Source organism: Hordeum vulgare, chromosome 5H (genome assembly GCF_904849725.1).
Source record: "Hordeum vulgare subsp. vulgare chromosome 5H, MorexV3_pseudomolecules_assembly, whole genome shotgun sequence".
NCBI classification, from domain to species: domain Eukaryota; kingdom Viridiplantae; phylum Streptophyta; class Magnoliopsida; order Poales; family Poaceae; genus Hordeum; species Hordeum vulgare.
Genome location: NC_058522.1, coordinates 65,773,869 through 65,793,329, shown reverse-complemented (window position 1 = coordinate 65,793,329; position 19,461 = coordinate 65,773,869). Strand labels below are relative to the sequence as shown.

Below are 19,461 nucleotides of genomic sequence, written 5' to 3'. Positions count from 1 at the left end.
ATGCAAGGAAATGAATAGGATTGGCTAAGCTTCAAGCTACAAGACTCTGCATTATATATTTGTGAGAAATCATATTTGAGTCCATAGGAAAGCCTATTAATAGGGGATGAAGTAACTATGATGAATTGGTTGCCCAAGTGCTTAGAGATAGGCACCAAAAATACTCAGCCATTCTCCCACAAAGTTCTCTGTCCAAAGCCTAAAACATCAAAATTGGTGCCGCCAAGAATTCCCATTCGGCCCTACCGATTTTCCACCACACAGAACCTTCACCAAACCCTAGAATCTTGGTACCACCAACTTTCACTTTGGTGCCACCGAAACCAGTGACCAAGTTTTTGGTATGACGTTTCGAAGAATCGGAATTTCTGAGTTCTGGAATCGGTCTCACTAAGATTTCGGATCTATCCTAGGTCACCATATGTGTACCACCGAGATTCACATATCAGTCTCATCGAGAATTCGAAAGTTGCCACATTTTGTGCAAATCGGTGCCACCGAGATTCACTTTGATTTCACCGACTTGGGCAATAATGTTGTAACGGTTGTATTTGGAGATGCCTATATATATCCCTCCACCATCTCTCGTTCATAGAGGAAGCACTCAAAACACACATACACTTGCCATATCCATATTTCTGAAAGAGAGACACCTACTCATGTGTTGAGATCAAGATATTCCAATCCATCCATTTGAAACCTGATTTCTAGCCTCCCCAAGTTGCTTTCCACCAAATCAATCTCTCCTGCCCATGTCAAATATGTGAGAGAGTGATTGAGTGTTGAGGAGAGTATTTTTTGAAGCATAATAGCAAGGAGTTCATCGTTCTACCACATATATTACCTTTTGAATGGTGGTGCCTCCTAAATTGGTTAGGTGTCGCTTGGGAGCCTCCTAATTTGTGTTGTGGAGTTGAACCAAGAAGTTTGTAAGGGCAAGGAGATCGCCTACTTTGTGAAGATGTACCCCGAGTGAGGCTAGTCCTTCGTGGACGTAAGCCATGGTGGAATAGACAAGGTTGCTTCTTCGTGGATCCTTCGTGGGTGGATCCCTTAATGGAATCGCATAGCCGTTAACCTTCGTGGGTTGAAGTCTCCACTAACGTGGACGTACGATAGCACCACCTACCGAAACCACGCCAAAAATCTTCGTGTCAACCTTTGCGTTTGATCTTCCTTCCCTACCCTCTATTTAAATATGCTTGTCTTTATTTTTTGTTGTGATACTCTTAGACTTGCATGTGTAGGGTGTGCTTGACTTACTATAAATGGTAAAACCTACCCACAACTAAAATTGGGAAAAGACTAAGTTTTAATTTGGTCAAGTAGTCTATCACCCCCCCCCTCTAAACATACTTCAGATCCTACAAGTGGTATCGGAGATTTGGTCTCCATTGCATTGGTTTCACAACCTAGGAGAGTATGTCGTCTAGTGAGGGAAATTACCACCGTAGAGGTTCATATTTTGATGGTACAAACTTTACTAATTGGAAGCATAAGATGAAAATGCATATTCTTGGTCATAACCCCATCGTATGGGTTGTCGTTCATGTTGGTTTGCAAGGTGAATTCTTTGGTGATGGAAGGGAATCGGATCGCAAAGCAACTGCTGAAGAATTGAAGATGTTGCAATACAACGCTCAAGAATGTGACATTCTATTCAACTGTCTATGCCCGAAGAGTTCAACAAAATCAGCCGTCCTGAGAATGCAAAGGAGATTTGGGATACTTTGGTTGATATGCACTAAGGTACCAAGTTTGTGAGGGAATCTAAGTTGGATGTGCTAGAAAGTCAGCTTGACAAGTTCAAGATGAAGGATGGTGAAGAAGTCGCTGAGATGTACTCTAGGCTAGCTCTCATCACAAATGAGATTTCCGGCTTAGGAAGCGAAGAGATGACTGAAAAATTCATCATAAAAAGATCCTTAGAGCCTTGGATGGAAAGTACAACACCGTGTGCACATTGATCCAAATGAGACCAAACTACAAGGATCTCAAGACAGCGGAAGTTATTGTAAGGATTGCCACTCATGAAATGTCACTCAAGGACAAAGAAGAGCTGCACAACAAGTCAAGCGGTGCTTACAAAGCTTCCAGTGATACACCCGCTACTTCAAATGACAACCTTGTAACCAATGAAGAGATAAGCCTCATGGTCACGAAATTCGACAATCTCTACAAGAATAGAGGCAAAGAGAGATGCTTCAGTTCAAGATATGAAGAGAAGCGTTCATCTAGTCATGACAAAAGCTGCTACAACTATGGAAAGCCAGGTCACTACTCCAATGAGTGCTCGACTCCCCACAAACGAAGAGAAGAGTCATCTAGAAGACGAAGCTCAAAAGATGAGTCATCTCAAAGAGATAGAACAAGTAGAGAAGATCATTATGAACGAAGACCCTCCCGGAGAAGCAAGGAATCGAAGAAAAAGGACAAGTACACGAAGAGCCATTCAAGAAGAAGACATCAAGCTCATGTTGGTGAATGGGTATCCGGCTCCGAGTCCGACAACCAACCCGAGAGAAGCTACCACCCCAACTCAGACTATAGTCAATATGGAGGTGTTGCCAGTCTTGCGCTCGTATCCTCCAACTCCTATGACATATTTGATTCACCAAATGAAGGAATTGGAAAATGATTCATGGAAAGAATCCCCAAGGTATCACACCCCGAATACTTTGACTTTAATAGTGATGAGGGTGACTTACATGGAGATGATGACTTGCTCTTTGAGAGAACTAGTGATAACAATGAAAATGAACTTGATGATAATCATGCTAGTCAAGATAAGTCGTGTGATGACGATAAGAAAGAGATTGAACGTCTAACTAAAGAATTAAACACTCTTAAGTTAGCTCATGAAACTACTCTAGAAGATCATAGAGAGCTTGCTAGAACTCATGAGAAGCTAAATTTAGAGCAAGAGCATGAGTTTATAAAAGCAATGAATGATGATCTTCGAAAGAAGAGTTATTCTTATCTAGCCAAACAATTACTCTTGTCTCCTTTTGTTCCACAAGTTAAACCTAAGCATGCTAGTAACAAAGGCAAGAAAGTTTCTTCATCAAGTAACAACATCACTAATGCTAAATCTAATGATGTTGTTGCTAGTCGCTCTTTCGATTCCACTAATGATTCTCCTAGTCAAGTTACACTTGAGCAAGAAAACGGTTTATTTAAAGGAATTATAGAGAGAGGTGTATTCAAGAGTCTTGTCGGAAGTAAGCAATTCGAGGAGATTGTATGGAAGCAAGGAGGACATCGGAAGAAACACGGCATTGGCTACTTCAATGTCAATGGAGTTAAATGGGAAGAAGGTCAATACCCAACCCGAAGTTTGTTCCCCAAAAGGAGAAGTATGATCCTACTCTTCCCAAGGGAACAAAGGCTCAAGATGACCTTCCAGCACAAGACCACAAACTCAAGGGCAAGGACAATCTTCAAGAAGAGATTGACTCATTTCAAGAAGAATCCCAACTCCCAAGCCATGTCCGAGTAGGTTCCCAAGGCCACCACTAGCTCTACTTCAACAAGTGTTATCTCAACTCCAAGGATCCCCATCAACTTGATGTGGGTACCCAAGAAGAAGAACTAGAGAAGTTCTTGAGGGGTGACTCCGCCAATGAAATTCACTCTTATTCATTTTGGCAAGAACTATGTGCAATCAACTCCAAGCATTTGCATTAGTTCAAGGAGTCACACATTCCCTCAAAGGTGAGAAAGGTACAATGTAATTAATATATCAATGGAAATCACCTCATATGCACTTCACTCCATGTGCATGGATATCCTTGTATATGTTCCTTGTTTGTGGGACTAACCCATGTAGGTGAGAAGAGTAAAAAACAACAAGGATTGCTCCGAACTCAAGATGATCTTCATCAACAACAAGCATCCACCACTACTACACCTACATGAAGTATTCTATGACAAAACACAAGGTTAGTGTATCCCTGTTGGGGGGGATGTCACATCAAGGGAGAGCTTTACTCTAAGACTTGAGTATAAGCATCTCTTAAGGTGTGAACACATTGAAAGCTTTATGTAAAAGTGGCAACCCCACTTGTGCTTAAACGATGAGTATGACCTATGATCAAGTATTCTTTCTTGGCTCCTAAGTTAATATACTCATATATAGATGACTTCGTCATCGCCAAAGTGCTCGGTAGATACTAGAGTGGTTATGCATGTTTGCCATGTTTTATTTGACATCTTATTGTGTGAGCATGTTGGTATGCATATTTTTGCTCATTCGAGGATATCCAATTGTTGTTATTTGGCTTTTATTTTTCTTTGGCCAATTGGATATACAAGAATGCCTAAGTACCCTTCTAGTTATCAATGCTTTATCGTCTCAAATTATATTCATGCTACATCACAAAATTTGAGCAAGCACTTTAGAGACACTTTTTATGAGGAGCACTCACAGATCTGTCTCGACAAGAGCTGACTTCCAAAACCTCCCATGTGCCACTCGGTGTGATCAACTCCAAAATCTCGGTCCCACTGACGCACTAGGGTTGATATGGTTTTATGATCTCGGTACCACCGATTGCTAAATCTTGGCCACACCAAGTTTCACATTCACCTAACAGTTATGGAAATCGGTAGCATCAACATTTCCAAGTCAGTATCACCGACAGCTAGGGGATATTTATATCAGCGGAGCCAATTTTTGAAATTCACTCTCATACGTCGTCTCCCGCAAGCCCCTCATATTGTGATCTCGTCTCCATGACATCGCCCTTTCTCTCGCATGCACCCTCGCCGCAGGAGTCCTCGCCGCCGACGAAAATCCCACCTGTCGTTGCCGTCGTAGGAGATCTTCACCAAGAGTAGGGTAAAGATCTCACCCCTTGTGCCGCCCTCGATTTGATCGTACGTCAAATTACAATGGTAATTGATTACTATTAAATACCCATAGCACAACATCATCAGTAGTTAATAAGAGTAATTTGCTATCAATATTTCATCCGTGACTATGAGATATATTAACTCTTGAAAATAGCTGAATTGGATCGATTATGAGAACGTGAACCTCTTACTTGTAAGCATACATAATCTGGAGTAGCATGTATGACGTGCCCTGTTATTTCATATTTGTCGGATGGTCTCACCTTTGATAGATCAAGTTGATTTCTTTATCTAGTTTGAAGTACGTAGACTTGCCAAGTTTGATATGGAGCGCAGCGTACGGTCATTGCCAAGGTCTGCGTAGACGACCGCTACTTCTTCTGTTACGCCCACGTGAGGGACAACGTATACATTGAGGATTACTACAATGGCGAGTCAACGATGACGTCGACGAGCAGCTGCTCGAGCATGCGTGAGAAGAGCTGTGATAGTAATAGAGAAGAGCTGTGATAGTAATAAGACTATAAGAGTTATCTATAATGCATTTTCCATACCATCATCAGGCATGTCTTCTTTCTTGTGCTATAAATACAAACATATATGCTATAGTATCTTTGTACCAGCTATAATGGGTGGTTCACATTATCTTTATAATCAATTTAAGTTGTTCTGAACTTACAATTTCTCTGTTGCAACACATATACATGTGTGTGAAGCCTCTTAGAGCAACTTTAATGGGGCGACCCATTTCGTCTGCCGCCGACCGTTTGAGTCGGCGCGGATAAAAATGATGACCCAGCGCGCTAACCCATTATCAAAACGCGTTCGCTTTGTGTCTGCGTCGACCCATTTCCGGTCCAAAGTTGGGACTAAAATACGTCGGCGCGGACGCGAAGCGACACACGCATGCCCCCTCGGTGTCCGCCCCCAACCACCGCGGTCAATATAATTTATAACGGCCGCCATCCTCGGGTCCACGCGTCGAGGACCGCGCCCGGCCTTTTTTAATCCGAGCGTACGGTGGGTTCCGTCATCTGCTTCCAGAAGCCCGCCCGTCCACATCTCGCCACCCCTTTGTTTCCTTCTCGACGACCCAACAGTCATGGACAACGGTGACAACCTCGTCGTCTATGCCCGTGCGATGCTGCCAGAGGAGGTCGTCTAGCTGCAGGCTAAGAGGACGATGCACCAGGCGCACCAGCGCGCCCGTGCTACGCCCGGCTTCTTCCCGAACACCCTCGTCGTCCACGCCAACGCGCTTCTTCCAGAGAAGGCCGCCTACCTTGAAGCTCAGATGACGATGCACCATGCCGCGCCATCGCCGACACCCGCCCTATCCGCGCTGGCACAGCCCGTCCCCGCTCCGGCACAGCCCGACCTCGACGCCGCCGCCGAGGACGCCTAGGTTTTTTTCTTATTTTTCATTAATAATGTAACGCGTGAACTCTAAGGATGGCAATGGGTAGGGTATGGGCAGGGTAGAGCAATATCATACCCATACCTGTATAATTAATGGGTATAAAATTCTACCCATATCTATAACCACAGGTATAAAACTTTACCCATACCATACCCCACGATTACCTGTACCCATTGGATACCCAGCGGGTAGAACAAATAGTACACAAATTGTTCACAATTCTACACTCATTGATAGCACATTTGACACAAAATTGAATTTTCTTGGCTCGATAAGAGGTACATGAGTACATGAGCATGAGCAAAATTGAAAAATCACAACATACTCATAAATTAATAGGAGTAGATGAGTCACATGACAAAATAATGATTAATTGACGATAACATAACATTAATTCATAAATGAGTAGGGTATGGATATATCCACGAATACAAGGCTATACTCGTACCCTGCCCATGATTTAACAGATAGGGTATGAATACTATTCATATATATAAAAGTATGTTCATACCCTGCCCATGCACATACGGATACCCGCCATCATGTCTCACGTGGCGCCAGCAGGTGACGCCCCAGCTAGCACTAGCATGTGGTCATGGTGAGACGGAGCAGCTGGGCAGCGACTCACTCCGCATGCGGGTCTGAATAATGATTCTCCCCAGATTTGGTCATGGGATAGCCATGTGATAGCTAAAAAACAGTTTCTGAATAATTCAACTCGCTGAGTTCCAAGATGATTTGTAATAGCGCTTACGTTGTACGTAGTAGTACTCCCCTCCGTTTTTAAATATAAGTCTTTTAAAAAATTTCATTATAAATCTACATACAAAATAAAATAAATGAATCTATATTTTAAACTATGTCTATATATATCTGTATATAGTCGACTAGTAAAACCTTTATAAAAACTTATATTTAGGTACGAAGGGAATAGTACAATGAGGGAAAATATATAGAACGTACCATTCTATGATTAGAAAGCGTATTGCTTCTCTAAATGAATTTAGAGTCTTTCTTTCTTAGGTTTGCAAATGCATGTCTATCTATTGACCGCCTAAAAGATTATTATTTTTGATGGATTAGGCATCTCCAAGGTAGGCCTACAAACCTCTCGCAATAGTTCGGACCGCGGAAGCCATCCAACGCGGTCATGTATCGGCCCGCGGAGCGGTTCACATGTGTTTTTTTTTTTCGGGGAACCAAAGACAAACGTAAGGAACTGACCGCCCTGCCCTACCAATAACGCCACCCCCTCCGACACAAAACGGTCAACACCGCTCTAGAGCGTTAGTGTCCGCATTTATGTCCGACTAGAGCGAACGCGACCGCTCACTGGTGTCGGCATTTAAGCGGCGTGTCGGCCGAGAGAGCGTCCCCTGCACCGCTTTCCACGGGCGCCGCCGACAACTACGAAGAGTAGTGCATGAGAGGTCGCCGCCACTCAGGTCCCAGGAAGGCCACCGCTCTTTCCCTCCCGTCGATGCCAAACTTCGTGGGCTGAACAATGTTGACCGATTAATCACTTGGCAGCTACATGGAGGTGGATATATGCGCTTGTTGGGTCTCCGGGGGAGGAGGTTACGGAGGCGGAGCTAAAGAAGGCAAAGTTTCAGTTCTCGGGATTCATGGTTGGACACGGGGAACTGGCGTCGACGACAATTTAGATTAGGTATTAATTATACCTCTAGAACCGGACTGATGTAAATGTAATGAAATTCGTGGTGTTTATATGAAATCCGCCAGGTTTGCATGAAATTTGTCGTGTCTGCATGAAATCCGGTCATGTTTGCACGAATTTCGTCCGATTAGATGGCTATGATTTGAGTTGTTGTCAAAATATATGCGGCTAAAGTTGGATGGCGTCCTCCCTCATCCGTGTCCACGACTAATCCACTCTGTCCGTGGACTGGCGCGGGAGTAAATTTACAGGTTCTTGTTGGAGATGTCCTTACCCCCGACCTCCGCACCAGCATGATACATACAACTACCTTTATTAATTATTCACAGGAGCTTGATAAAAAAAATACAGGGATCAATCCAAAACCATTCTTGTGGATGAACAAAGTCGCTACATCTATAAATATATAAATATGCTTTGTCCTCATAAAAGACACTATCTGATCAATCTGATGCCCTACCCTGACCGTCTAGGCCGCCCACAGGAATTTGGATTTAAGCTTTGCAATCTCGTGTTCTAAGGGCTCATTAAAGTTATAGAAACTCATAATAAACATGAGAAGACTTGACATGAACGAGTTGATCAACACCTTTCTTGCCGGCTTGGAGAATCACCTCTGCCAAGGCTGGACTCTATGCTGGATTTTGGTCACAACAAGACGGAGATCAATAATACCGATGCTAGAGTCTCTAATAGGGATTCCCAGATAGGGAACTACACTTTGTTTTCTGATTGTATATACATTTCATATAAGAAAAAAAAATAAGAAAAATAAAATAGAAATAGTTTAAAATATTTTTGATTAAAATTGCTTTGTTTTGCATTAATATAAAAAAATTCAAGAAAAAATATCCAACATTGACTTTTGGGAAAAAAAGATAAAATTTAGTTGCTATTATAGGTTATTATTCACACTATCTTAATCAAAAATTTGTTTTTTTGGAAAAGACGTCAACGTGCAATTGTCCTTTTGCGGAATTTTTCTTACAAATACAATAAAATATCAAATTTATTTTTAAAATATTTTCAGAATTTTATAACTTTTTATTGAATTGATATTTTTTTCACATATAGGATGTATATACACCTAGGAACCAAACATTCCCGTCCTTCCCAGATACTACCTCCATCCCTCAATAGATTGCGTATAAATTCTATTAAAAATTCAATGTTTTCTAAGTTATCTATCTATATATATATAAATTCTGAAGATAAACAATATCAAATCAATATCATAATATTCATCATTAGATATATTTTCATGACCTATTTATTTAATATTATAGTTGTTGATATTTTATTTTATATATTTGGTCAAACTTAAAAATAATTTTTTTAACTGAATTTATATGCCTCTTTGGGAACAGAATGAGTAAGCGATATAGAATGTCCCCAACCGACAATCAAGTCGGCCAGCAATGCTTTGCCGCCCGACCTCATAGTACTCCATTAGAGCATCTACACCCGGACCCCTCAGATGACCCTTTATACGTCCGCGAACGCGTCTGGTCAATGACTGGACAGGAGAGAAAGAACAAACGACTCAACCGAGCCTCTGCCCTTATATGTCTAGGCTGTACGTGAACCCTTCTATCCATTTCAACTATGGGGAGGATATGAGTGCTCGCGGACGCGTCGGGGCAATCCGTCACATATGACACGACCCTGTCCCAGACCATTTTTTATTCATTCTTTTTCTTCTTTCTTCCTCTTCACGAATCACGTGTAAGTGACCGGACATATGAGAAAAAAAAGTGAAAAATATGGCTGCATGGACGGACAAATAGGGAGTGATCGCGTCCGCGGACGTTTGAGAAGCTGGATTTGCAAGGTCCAACTATAGATGCTCTTACCATAACTTCAGTTTTCTTAAAGTTAATGGTCAGTCCAAACATTTGCTGGAAATATAGTAGAAGAAATTTAAGGTTCGTAATATCCAACTCAGAGCCTTCGTGTGTATGTGAGCATTGTTTTATTCATGCTGTTGACTGCTTATTCTTTTTTCCCCGCAAACCCCTTATTTAAAAAGTAAAAAACTAGGCCAAAAAACCATGAAACAACAAGAAATACAAAAATTCACGAATCTTTGACAAAAGGAAAATAAAATAAACTTATTCAATTTGAAAAATCAGGCGATATACAGCTAAACTGTTTTCACTTTGAGTTTCCATTTTACACACTACACGTGTACTATACAGGATACACAATATACGAAAACGGTCTTGGTCTCGAGTCCAAAACGCAACGAATGCTTAGCGCAGGAGTGCAAACATGTAGCCCCTCTGATAAAAGCATGACAAAAAACAGTCTCTCACGCAGGTACCAGACTACCAGATAATACAAACTCAAAAGGTAGGGCTACAAACACGCCAACTACTAAGGTTTGGACAAGACGCGATTTTTTTTTTTGTTTTTTTGAAAACGGAGGCAAAAACTTTGCCTCGTCTCATTAATTAAGACGAAAGTAGAACATTGTCAAGAGGTTACATGACCATTCAGGCCGGAGCAAGGGGATCACTCTCCCGGTAAAATAGTACCCAGAAACCTAGCACCCGCCACTACCCACGTCTTTGCTTCATCCTTGATCGATGTCGTCATCTACGACGGCAAGGAAGCCTTGTTTCGAAAGACCCGAGCATTCCTCTCATTCCATATCTCCCAACAAACGAGCATCTGCAGAGAGTTGATCGCCTTCCTGGAGTAGCCTGGTCGTTCCTTGCTCGAGACCCACCATTGATTCATCGTCTCAAGGTCAACCTAAGAGAGGGTCGAAGATTGCCACCCTAGCCAGCTGAAAATGAAGTTCCACACCCTGATGGAGAAACGACATTTGAACATAATATGGGCCACCGACTCCGGCTCCTGCTTGTAAAGCTCACAAAGGCCACAAATTGGCCATCCTCTGCGCTGCAGCATGTGAGCAGTCCAGATTCTATCTTGTAGGACGAGCCAGGAGAAATTTTTAATCTTAGGAGGCGCCCAAATCTTACAGACCATCTGCGACAGTGTAGACTTAATCAATCCGACAAACTGCATCCTGTACACTGTGGCCGTGGAGTAGCACCCGTCCGCCCTGAACTTCCAGCGAATGCTGTCACTAACGCCCGGAGCGAGATTGATCTGCTGAACTCTCGACCAAAGATCACAAAATTGTTGAAAAAGGATAACTAAAAGGCCGCCTTGTAAGTTAATATGCCTGACCCAAGCATTGTTGTGCATCGCATCAGCTACGCAGCTGTTGTGGAGCTTGGAAAGGGCGAAGATGTCTGGAGCAATGACTTTAGGCTTTTGACCATTGAGCCAAGGGGAGTGCCAAAAACTCACCTTTAAACCGTCTCCAATGGTAATATTCGTGGCTGCGTAGAAAAGGTCCTTGTCCTTGTCGTGGCATGGGGTTTCGAGCCCAAACCAGGCCCTAAGAGGGTCCACCCAAACAAACCAAACCAACGAAGCCTAAGCGCCCGAGAGAATTTATCGAGGTCAAGGATGCCCAGGTCGCCCAGGTTTGTGGGCCGACAAACCACTACCCAGTTAACTTTGCATTTGCCGTCCGAGATCTGATCGGTCCGCGCCTAAAGGAAAGCCCGTTGAATCTTTGTGATGCTTTTTGGTGTGCGGAGGCAAATCAAAAGCGGTAATGTGGAAAATCACAATAGAAGTCAAAACAGATTTAACAAGGGTTGTCAAAATGGGCAACCAGCGAGAACAAGTAGCTACATATGTGCGAATGGATCACTTAAATCCAAATCACGGATATGCTTGATATCATAAGAACTGCGGACACAACTACCAGGTCTCAAGCCTGTTGTTTCCTTCGTGGTTCAGATCGAAGCAGGTGCAGATAGCGTAGATGACAAAGGCACAGTGCATGGAACCATTTGAATTTTGAGGAGTGCGGCTATTTGGCTCCCGAGCTCGTCGGCTTCTGCGGTGAACAGTAAATTCAAAAAGAAAGAAAAGTAAAATAAAAACTGTTTTTAAGTTTGCATCAAAGATACTTAAGTGCGTGAGGTCTGTTTTAAAATTTTCAGCTTATTTGGACATTTGAACAGTTCTCGGCAAAAATGATAAATTTAAGGTATGTGAAACAGTTTACTGTTCATCTGTTCTGACCAAATTTGTCTTTTTTTTCTGAGAGCTATTCATATGTTCAAATGATCTGAAATTTAGATCGGACCTCACACACCAAATCATCTTACACTAGTGGTTGGGGCCCACAGTTCCGGGCTGCTAGAGAAAAAAGCTGTGCGCACCATATCTTTATCTTAAAATTAAAAAAATCTTATATCATGTGAACATCACATCTATCTCAATAAAAAAACCCTAAAAAAACTTGTCTTAAAAAGAAAAAGAGAAAAAAATCTCACTTTCATTTTGAAAATAATAAAAAATCAAAAACTTTCTCACTACGACCAACCAGCATGCGGCACATGGCATAGCTGGTTAGCAACCATTCTAGCGCTCCTTAATGCGTTTAATGGAAAAAAATAAATTTATTTTTTATGTCTTTTATATTTATTTTCTCTGAACCAGATGCAGATGAGCTCGGGATCAGAAATGGATATTCGGCCACTTGAGTATCTTCTGATGGATACAACAAATGATGATTTGCAGCAGCTATTGAGAGTGTTTCAAAATCATCTAAATCCTTCTCCTAGCAGTAATATATGTACAACATATTGTTTCAGTTTTTCAACAAAGTTCCAATTTAGCAGCAAGTCTTTCAGATTTTCATCTTGAGCATATAATGAATTCGAAAATATGTGCCACGTATTACTCAGATAATGGTATTCAAAATCATTACAACAACTAGCAGAGTTTTACAGTTTTACTTTAATGGTAGTCCCTCCGATCCAAATTACTTGTCGTTCAAACACATGTATTCTAGACGTATTTTAGTGCTAGATACATCCATCTAAGTGACAAGTAATATGGATCAGAGGAAGTAAGATTTACATTTAGCATAGAGTTCAATGATTAGCTAGAATCTGCATAGCTAGAATCTGCACTGTTGAGCAAACGTTACTTTAACAGTACCATTCAGGAAATCTGGCAAGCATTCAGTGGCAACAAGCAACAAGAAAGTGCCAACAAAACATAAGGTGAAATAACACTAACACCGAAGTTAATGCAAACTAGCACAGGGTTGCAAACATGTGGCCCGTCTGACAAAAGTATCATAAAAAATAGTCTCCCGAATTCTATTAAGGTACCAGTCTACCAGACGATACAAACTCAAAAGGTACTACAAACATGCTATCTACTCAGGTTTGACAAGACACAAAATGAATAGGCCAACCGGCAAGAACAACTAGCTCGTATGTGCAAATGGATCAGTTAAATCCAAATCACGGATATGCTCGATATCATAAGAGCTGCCGACACAACAACGAGTTCTAAAATGAAACTGAGCATCTCTGGAAACCCTGTTCTCTAACTGAAGCTTGGTGCGTTGTTCTGCCAAGAACTTCTCATTGTTATTCCTGGTTTTGATGCCAAGTGTCACCGACTCCAGCACTTTCGCGTTCAATACAAAGAATGTAAGAAAGTTGATTTGTGACCTCTTCCCCTGATACGGTTGTAACACTAACGTCTTCAGACTCGTGTCAAAACATTTCATCAGATTCCGGTGTTTGCGACGCCACAAATTCCCCGGTCTTGATTGAACTGACTGAAAGAACATACACAAATGATTAAATCAACAGGTTCAGACCAAAAGTAGGTAAGAAAGGGTTGCTGAACTATCAACGAAGAACCATTACCTCAATGTACAACCTCTCCAAGCACGGAAAGCATCTCATCAACTCAATAACAGTATCCAAACTAAGATTGTGCATCTCAAGAGCTAAAATCTTGACGGTGTATACCACTGTTATCAGGGTATCAACAGACAATCCCTTTATCAAGTATGAAAGCAACAATATCAGGCCAATGCACAAGTCAGGTGATGGGTATTTTTTTTTCTGAACATGGAAATGCAACTGAGAAACAACAGGGCTTACCAGAATAACAGTGGAGCCAATCGTGAATCTGGAGAATTCACCTGAACCGTACTTATTACTAACAAAGCCTAAAGTCTCCAATTTAGGAGCTGCGAGTACCGATACCTGCAGAACAGTGCCTCTATGAAAGAGCAGCCTCACAAGACAAGGAGCTTTCTCAATGACGAGTTGTTCGAGCTGCGGTAAATCTGTCATAACCGGTATCCCACATTGTGTCACACGGGCAGCCATGCACCTAATAGTTGGGGAGTTTATTTGGATGCGGCGGAAGCCAACGCACATGTCAATCAGCAAGCACTCGAGAGCGGGGCACCCGGCAATCAGGCTATGCAGCGAGCACTCGGAGATGGTGACATTTAGAAGACCGAGCAGCTTAAGCAGGGGGAAGTGAAGGTTGAGCTCATGGAAGTTGACGTCCGAGAGGTTGCATCCACCAATGTTGGCAACGCGGAGGGTGGGCGAGAAGCGGAAGATCAATGCCCGCTGCGGTTGCTCTGACCGATAGTTGATGAAATCAAGCTCCTCGAGGTTGTCCAGAGCGGTGGATCGGAGGCACGCTTCCACGGTGTCTGCCGGTATCCTGTGGATGTGGGTGTTGACGTAGAGACGGCGGCCGGGCCCCCCGTGGGAGGAAAGGATGCGCGAGACGACGTCCGAACGGACTTCGTACCTGCCGGCGGTGAGCTCGCGGCAGTCGAGGTTGAGAGGGGCGGAGAGCCAGAGGTCGCGCCACCGGGACGCGAGGATTCGGGTGCGGGCGCCGTCCTTGGTGGGGAGGAGTGAGATGATTTCGCCGAGCAAGACGTCGGGGAGGGCGCTGATGTAGTCGGCGCATCCTCCGTCTTCATCCGCACCGGGTGAGGCCGATCTCCTCCGCTTCGGGCTAGGACCCCCCGCATCCATTTGCACGAGGCGCGCAGGAGGCTAGGGTTTGCTTCAGTCGAGGGGGTCGATGTTGGGGGAGAACGAGCGCACGGGGGCTCCGGGCATGCGGTGCGGACAGGAGACGCCGGAGCCGGGCGAGCGAGGGAGGAAGAAGCGGGAGGCGGAGGTGGAGGTGTGGAGGCCGCTCGCCGGCGGCGGTCTGGTTGGGTGGAAATGGAACGGGAGAGTTGCAGAGATCAAGAGGCGGAGAAGAACAGACCCGCTTGACTCGACAGGCGGAGAGAAATCTTCTGCTTCTTCTCGAAAAAGAATAAAAACATTTCTCTCCTGCTTTTTTTCTCATGACATTGTGCCAGGGAAAATATATACTCACAAGGGAAATGAAAAATGGCTGTCATTTCACTAGAAAATGCTACAGGTGATAATTTGGTAAAAGTTATCGTGCATTTTAACGCACAAATGTAAATATTCGATTGGAACAAGCAATGGGGACGCTTTCACGGGTAACCGCTTGTCCATAGACTTATGAACCTTCCGACTATTTTTTTAAAGGCATGTAGTTCATCCATTCTCTTATTTCACAAACTTAAGTTTTGATGTATCAGCTTCACGTAAAATATAGCTTGTTGGTCCATGCATACAAAATATCAATCAAGAAAACGGTTGAATTAAAGCAACAAAATCACGCACGCATCCTCTCGATACATATACGAAGCATGCATCAATAAAGTGTATTCCCCTTTCTTTATCATATAAAAAGTTTTGCATGGTCTTCACTTATGTATATATGAATTTCAGTTGTTTATTTTGTCTCTTTATAATGCATTGTTGTAACTTGATCGTTATGCAAACAAGTAGCTTCTTAAGGAAACTCTTTTACTTTCTTTGCGATCAGTGTATTGCATTTGGTCTTTTTTAAAAAGCTAGTTTAATTTTGCATGTATATGAAAAGCAAGTAAGAGATAAAAAAACAAAATATATTATACTAGAAGAAATATGTAAGAAATGGAAAGTTGCCTTGTCTTGAACCGAACAATTCTTTCCATTCATCATGTAGTCCATATGGAGTTGCACATGGGACAATTATTTCTATACGATAAAAATTCCCTTGTCTTGAGTTGAACAATTCTTACCAATGATAATGTAGCCCACTTGGGGTTTGCACGATTGCAACTTACAAACATACAACGGGTGAGGGGGTCCGGAACTAGGGGGTCCTTGAGCTGCTTACCTATTTCATATGGGTCGAACTCTCTGGCCTGTTTGACCATTGACACAAGTGTTGGATTCTGGATGGACTCTTCCGAAGACTTAGCGTGCAATCCAAGGAGATATGGGCATCGACATATTCCTTCTCTGTTGTAACCGACTTTGTATAAACCCTGACACCCCTAGCGTATATATAAGCCACGTGGTCATAGCTTGCAGGGTACATCATGCTCATTACGATTAGGGTTTAGACCACAACATCGATCTCGTAGTAGATCAACGTTGTACTCTGTACTATCTCATCAATAACAGCAAGAGCAGGACGTAGGGTGTTACCTTCATCAAGAAGGACCGAACCTGGGTAAAACACCATCCCCTTTGTCTCTTGTTACCCATCGACCCTAGGTCCACAGTTCGGACCCCCTACTCGAGATCGTCCGATTTGGACACCGACATTGGGCTTTCATTGAGAGCTCCGATGTGGGATCACGAGAAGGACCGATGGCTCGTTTGGTCACCAACGTTGGCATTGAGCCCGGTGATATCTTTGTCTTCGACCAAACCTCTCCTTTCGGCAACACCTCACACTTCAAGGTGGCTCATCATCAGATCGACGGAATCACTCCGGGGAAGGAATTTAACTTAGGCAAGTTGCAATTCGTCCCCAACACCCGGGGCGACTTGATCTTTTTCGAGAATCCGCTGCGTCGAAAACCTCGGAGAATCTGAAGCCTTAACTTCGGACCCTATTCTAGACTTCACGTCCGGAATAGGTTTTAACCCCTATTCAGCGTCGAGCCAGGATCCGACTATGGAATTCGAGGGCACGAGGGTCATCCCGCCCGAATACAATTTCTACGTCGGAGCTTCGGAATGCAGTCCCATCGGGGCTTCGATCGCCAGTCCGGCGGATCTCTCATGGTCAAATGAGACTAAGACCTAAACACGAACCGATGACTATTTGGATAAGCAGTCTCCTATCTAGGACCTTTCCGGCCTCGAAGCTAGGTACAAGGAACTTTATTCCCCTCCCACCACCCACTTTGTCGCAACCATCGAAGATCTAACTCATCTGTTAGACTTTTCTTCTAATGAAGCCGAAGATATGGACATGGTATTAGAGCATATTTCTCCATAGTGGTTTTGGTAATTGATGACAATCCCTATGGACTAATGGTTGCCTTAAGTTTTATTTGTAGGATTTCTCCATATGCACTTCTTGAAGTCCATATGTTGGTTTCAAGGAGTTAATATGATGACCAAGGTGACATTCAAGGTTTTATCCAAAGATTGGTCATAAAGACACAAGGTTGATAAAGACTAAATCAATGAGTGAATCAAGTTGATTAACACACAAAAGCATACAAGATGTATCGACAGGGATCAAGTGATCCCATGGTATGTGTGCAAGTTCAAGTGGAGCATCACGAACATATCATGCTTGAAGATTGCCGTCCATTGTGGTGGCAATGGACTTGTGAAGATGTGTTGAAGAGTGGCTCACCCATAGTGGAGTATGAGGGAGAAGTTTACAAGTCTTCATCGAGCCAGCGCAATCAAGAAAGGTGGTCCATCTTGAGGAGGACAACATAGTCATCATCTAGCTCATGTGGACGATGCGCAAGGCAAAGGTTTTTCCTTGATTGGTCTTCTATTTTAGGATAGATTGTCATACTGTTAAGGGGGGCTCTCAAGTGAGTAGCTTGATCGTATCGTTCGTTGAGAGCTCAAACCATTTGCATCCTTGCATCATCTTTCTTGGTTCTTGTTTGGTCTTTCTCTTTGTGAGTATTAGAGCGTATGATCATATTTATGACAAGCTCGTGTTCATCGAAAACGGAGTTCATGTGCATATTCTATGATGTTTTCTATGTTGGAGTTTTTGCCGGTTCTTAATTAATAGAGGTTTCACATCTCTATATCATTGTCATTTTCATAACTGCATGCTCTTCTTAAGATTTCCTGTTGGATAGCTCTTGTTGTCCTGAATCCAACAAGCTCGAGTTTGCTCTATTCGGAGCTCGTATGCGAAGTTATGGGAGCTCTGGTTTTACGTGTCTTCTTGATACGGTTGTACCGCTTTCCTGACCGGTTGCACCACTCGCTCCAGACATCCGGCCTAACCAACACTCCGGTGGTGATACCCTGGGGGTGATGCCACTGAGTGGTCCCTAGCTGGGTGACCCAGGGTGGCAGCCCTAGGCGGTTGAACCAGCCCAGCACCGGGATTCAACCGGACACAACTCTATTGAGCTCTGGTTGTTGGGCTATAGTTGGGTAGTTGTACCGCTCTTATTATATAGTCCGGTACTACCGGTGTTCCAGGCGGTTATACCGCTTGGGACTTTGTCGTGTCTAGCACTGGAGTTGAGCGGTTGCACCGGGGTGGAACCACCGACCACGTTTCTGTTGTGTTCCAGTGGTTGGGTGTTACCTCTTGAGCTTGTGTTGGTTTTCCCTTGAAGAAGAAAGGGTGATGCAGCGAAGTAGATAAGTATTTCCCTCAGTTTGTTGAGAACCAAGGTATCAATCTAGTAGGAGGAACAAGCAAGGCCCCAATCGCAGTACCTACACAACTAATCAAACTCTTACACCCAACACTAAAAAGGGGTTGTCAATCCCTTCAGAGTTATTTGCAAGGATGAGATCTGATAGAGATATATATAAAGATTTCAGAAACAAAAGTAAATAAATTGCAACAAGATATTTCTGGTATTTTTGTTTTATAGATCTGAAAGTATAATATGGAAAATAGACCCGGGGCCATAGGTTTCACTAGAGGCTTCTCTCATAAAGGAAAATAATACGGTGGGTGAAAAAAATACTGTCGAGCAATTGATAGAAAAGCAAATAATTATGAAGATATCTAAGGCAATGATTATGCATATAGGCATCACGTCTGTGTTAAGAAGAGCGAAACGATTTTGCATCTACTACTATTACTCCACACATCGACCGACTTGTGCCTGCATCTAGAGTATTAAGTTCATGAAGAACAGAGTAACGCATTAAGTAAGATGACATGATGTAGATGGATAAACTCAGCCAATATGATGAAAACCCCATCTTTTTATCCTCGATGGCAACAATACAATACGTGCCTCGCTACCCCTACTTTGTCACTGGGTGAGGACACAACAAGATTGAACCCAAAACTAAGCACTTCTCCCATTGCAAGAATTACCAATCTAGTGTTGGAAATATGCCCTAGAGGCAATAATAAATTAGTTATTATTATATTTCTTGGTTCATGATAATCGTTTATTATCCATGCTATAATTGTATTGATTGGGAACACAATACTTGTGTGGATACATAGACAAAACACTGTCCCTAGTAAGCCTCTAGTTGACTAGCTCGTTGATCAAAGATGGTCAAGGTTTCCTGGCCATAGGCAAGTGTTGTCACTTCAT

At 42.9% G+C, this 19,461-nt stretch overlaps 1 protein-coding gene across 2 annotated transcripts; it reads right to left on the bottom strand.

Annotated features, from left to right (window-relative positions):
* Positions 1-13,132: 13,132 nt before the first annotated feature.
* Positions 13,133-15,133, bottom strand: LOC123453191 (F-box/LRR-repeat protein At2g29930-like). Of its 2 annotated transcripts, XM_045129968.1 has the most exons (3): positions 13,955-15,130; positions 13,715-13,849; positions 13,133-13,623 (listed from the first exon to the last, which is right to left on the bottom strand). In XM_045129968.1, the coding sequence occupies exons 1-3, from the start codon at positions 14,855-14,857 to the stop codon at positions 13,264-13,266; spliced, it is 1,398 nt and encodes a 465-aa protein (XP_044985903.1). In that variant the 5' UTR covers positions 14,858-15,130; the 3' UTR covers positions 13,133-13,263. The 2 variants fall into 2 exon arrangements, with proteins under 2 accessions (XP_044985903.1, XP_044985901.1); XM_045129966.1 differs by having other exon boundaries at positions 13,715-15,133.
* Between the last annotated feature and the right edge of the window lie 4,328 nt (positions 15,134-19,461).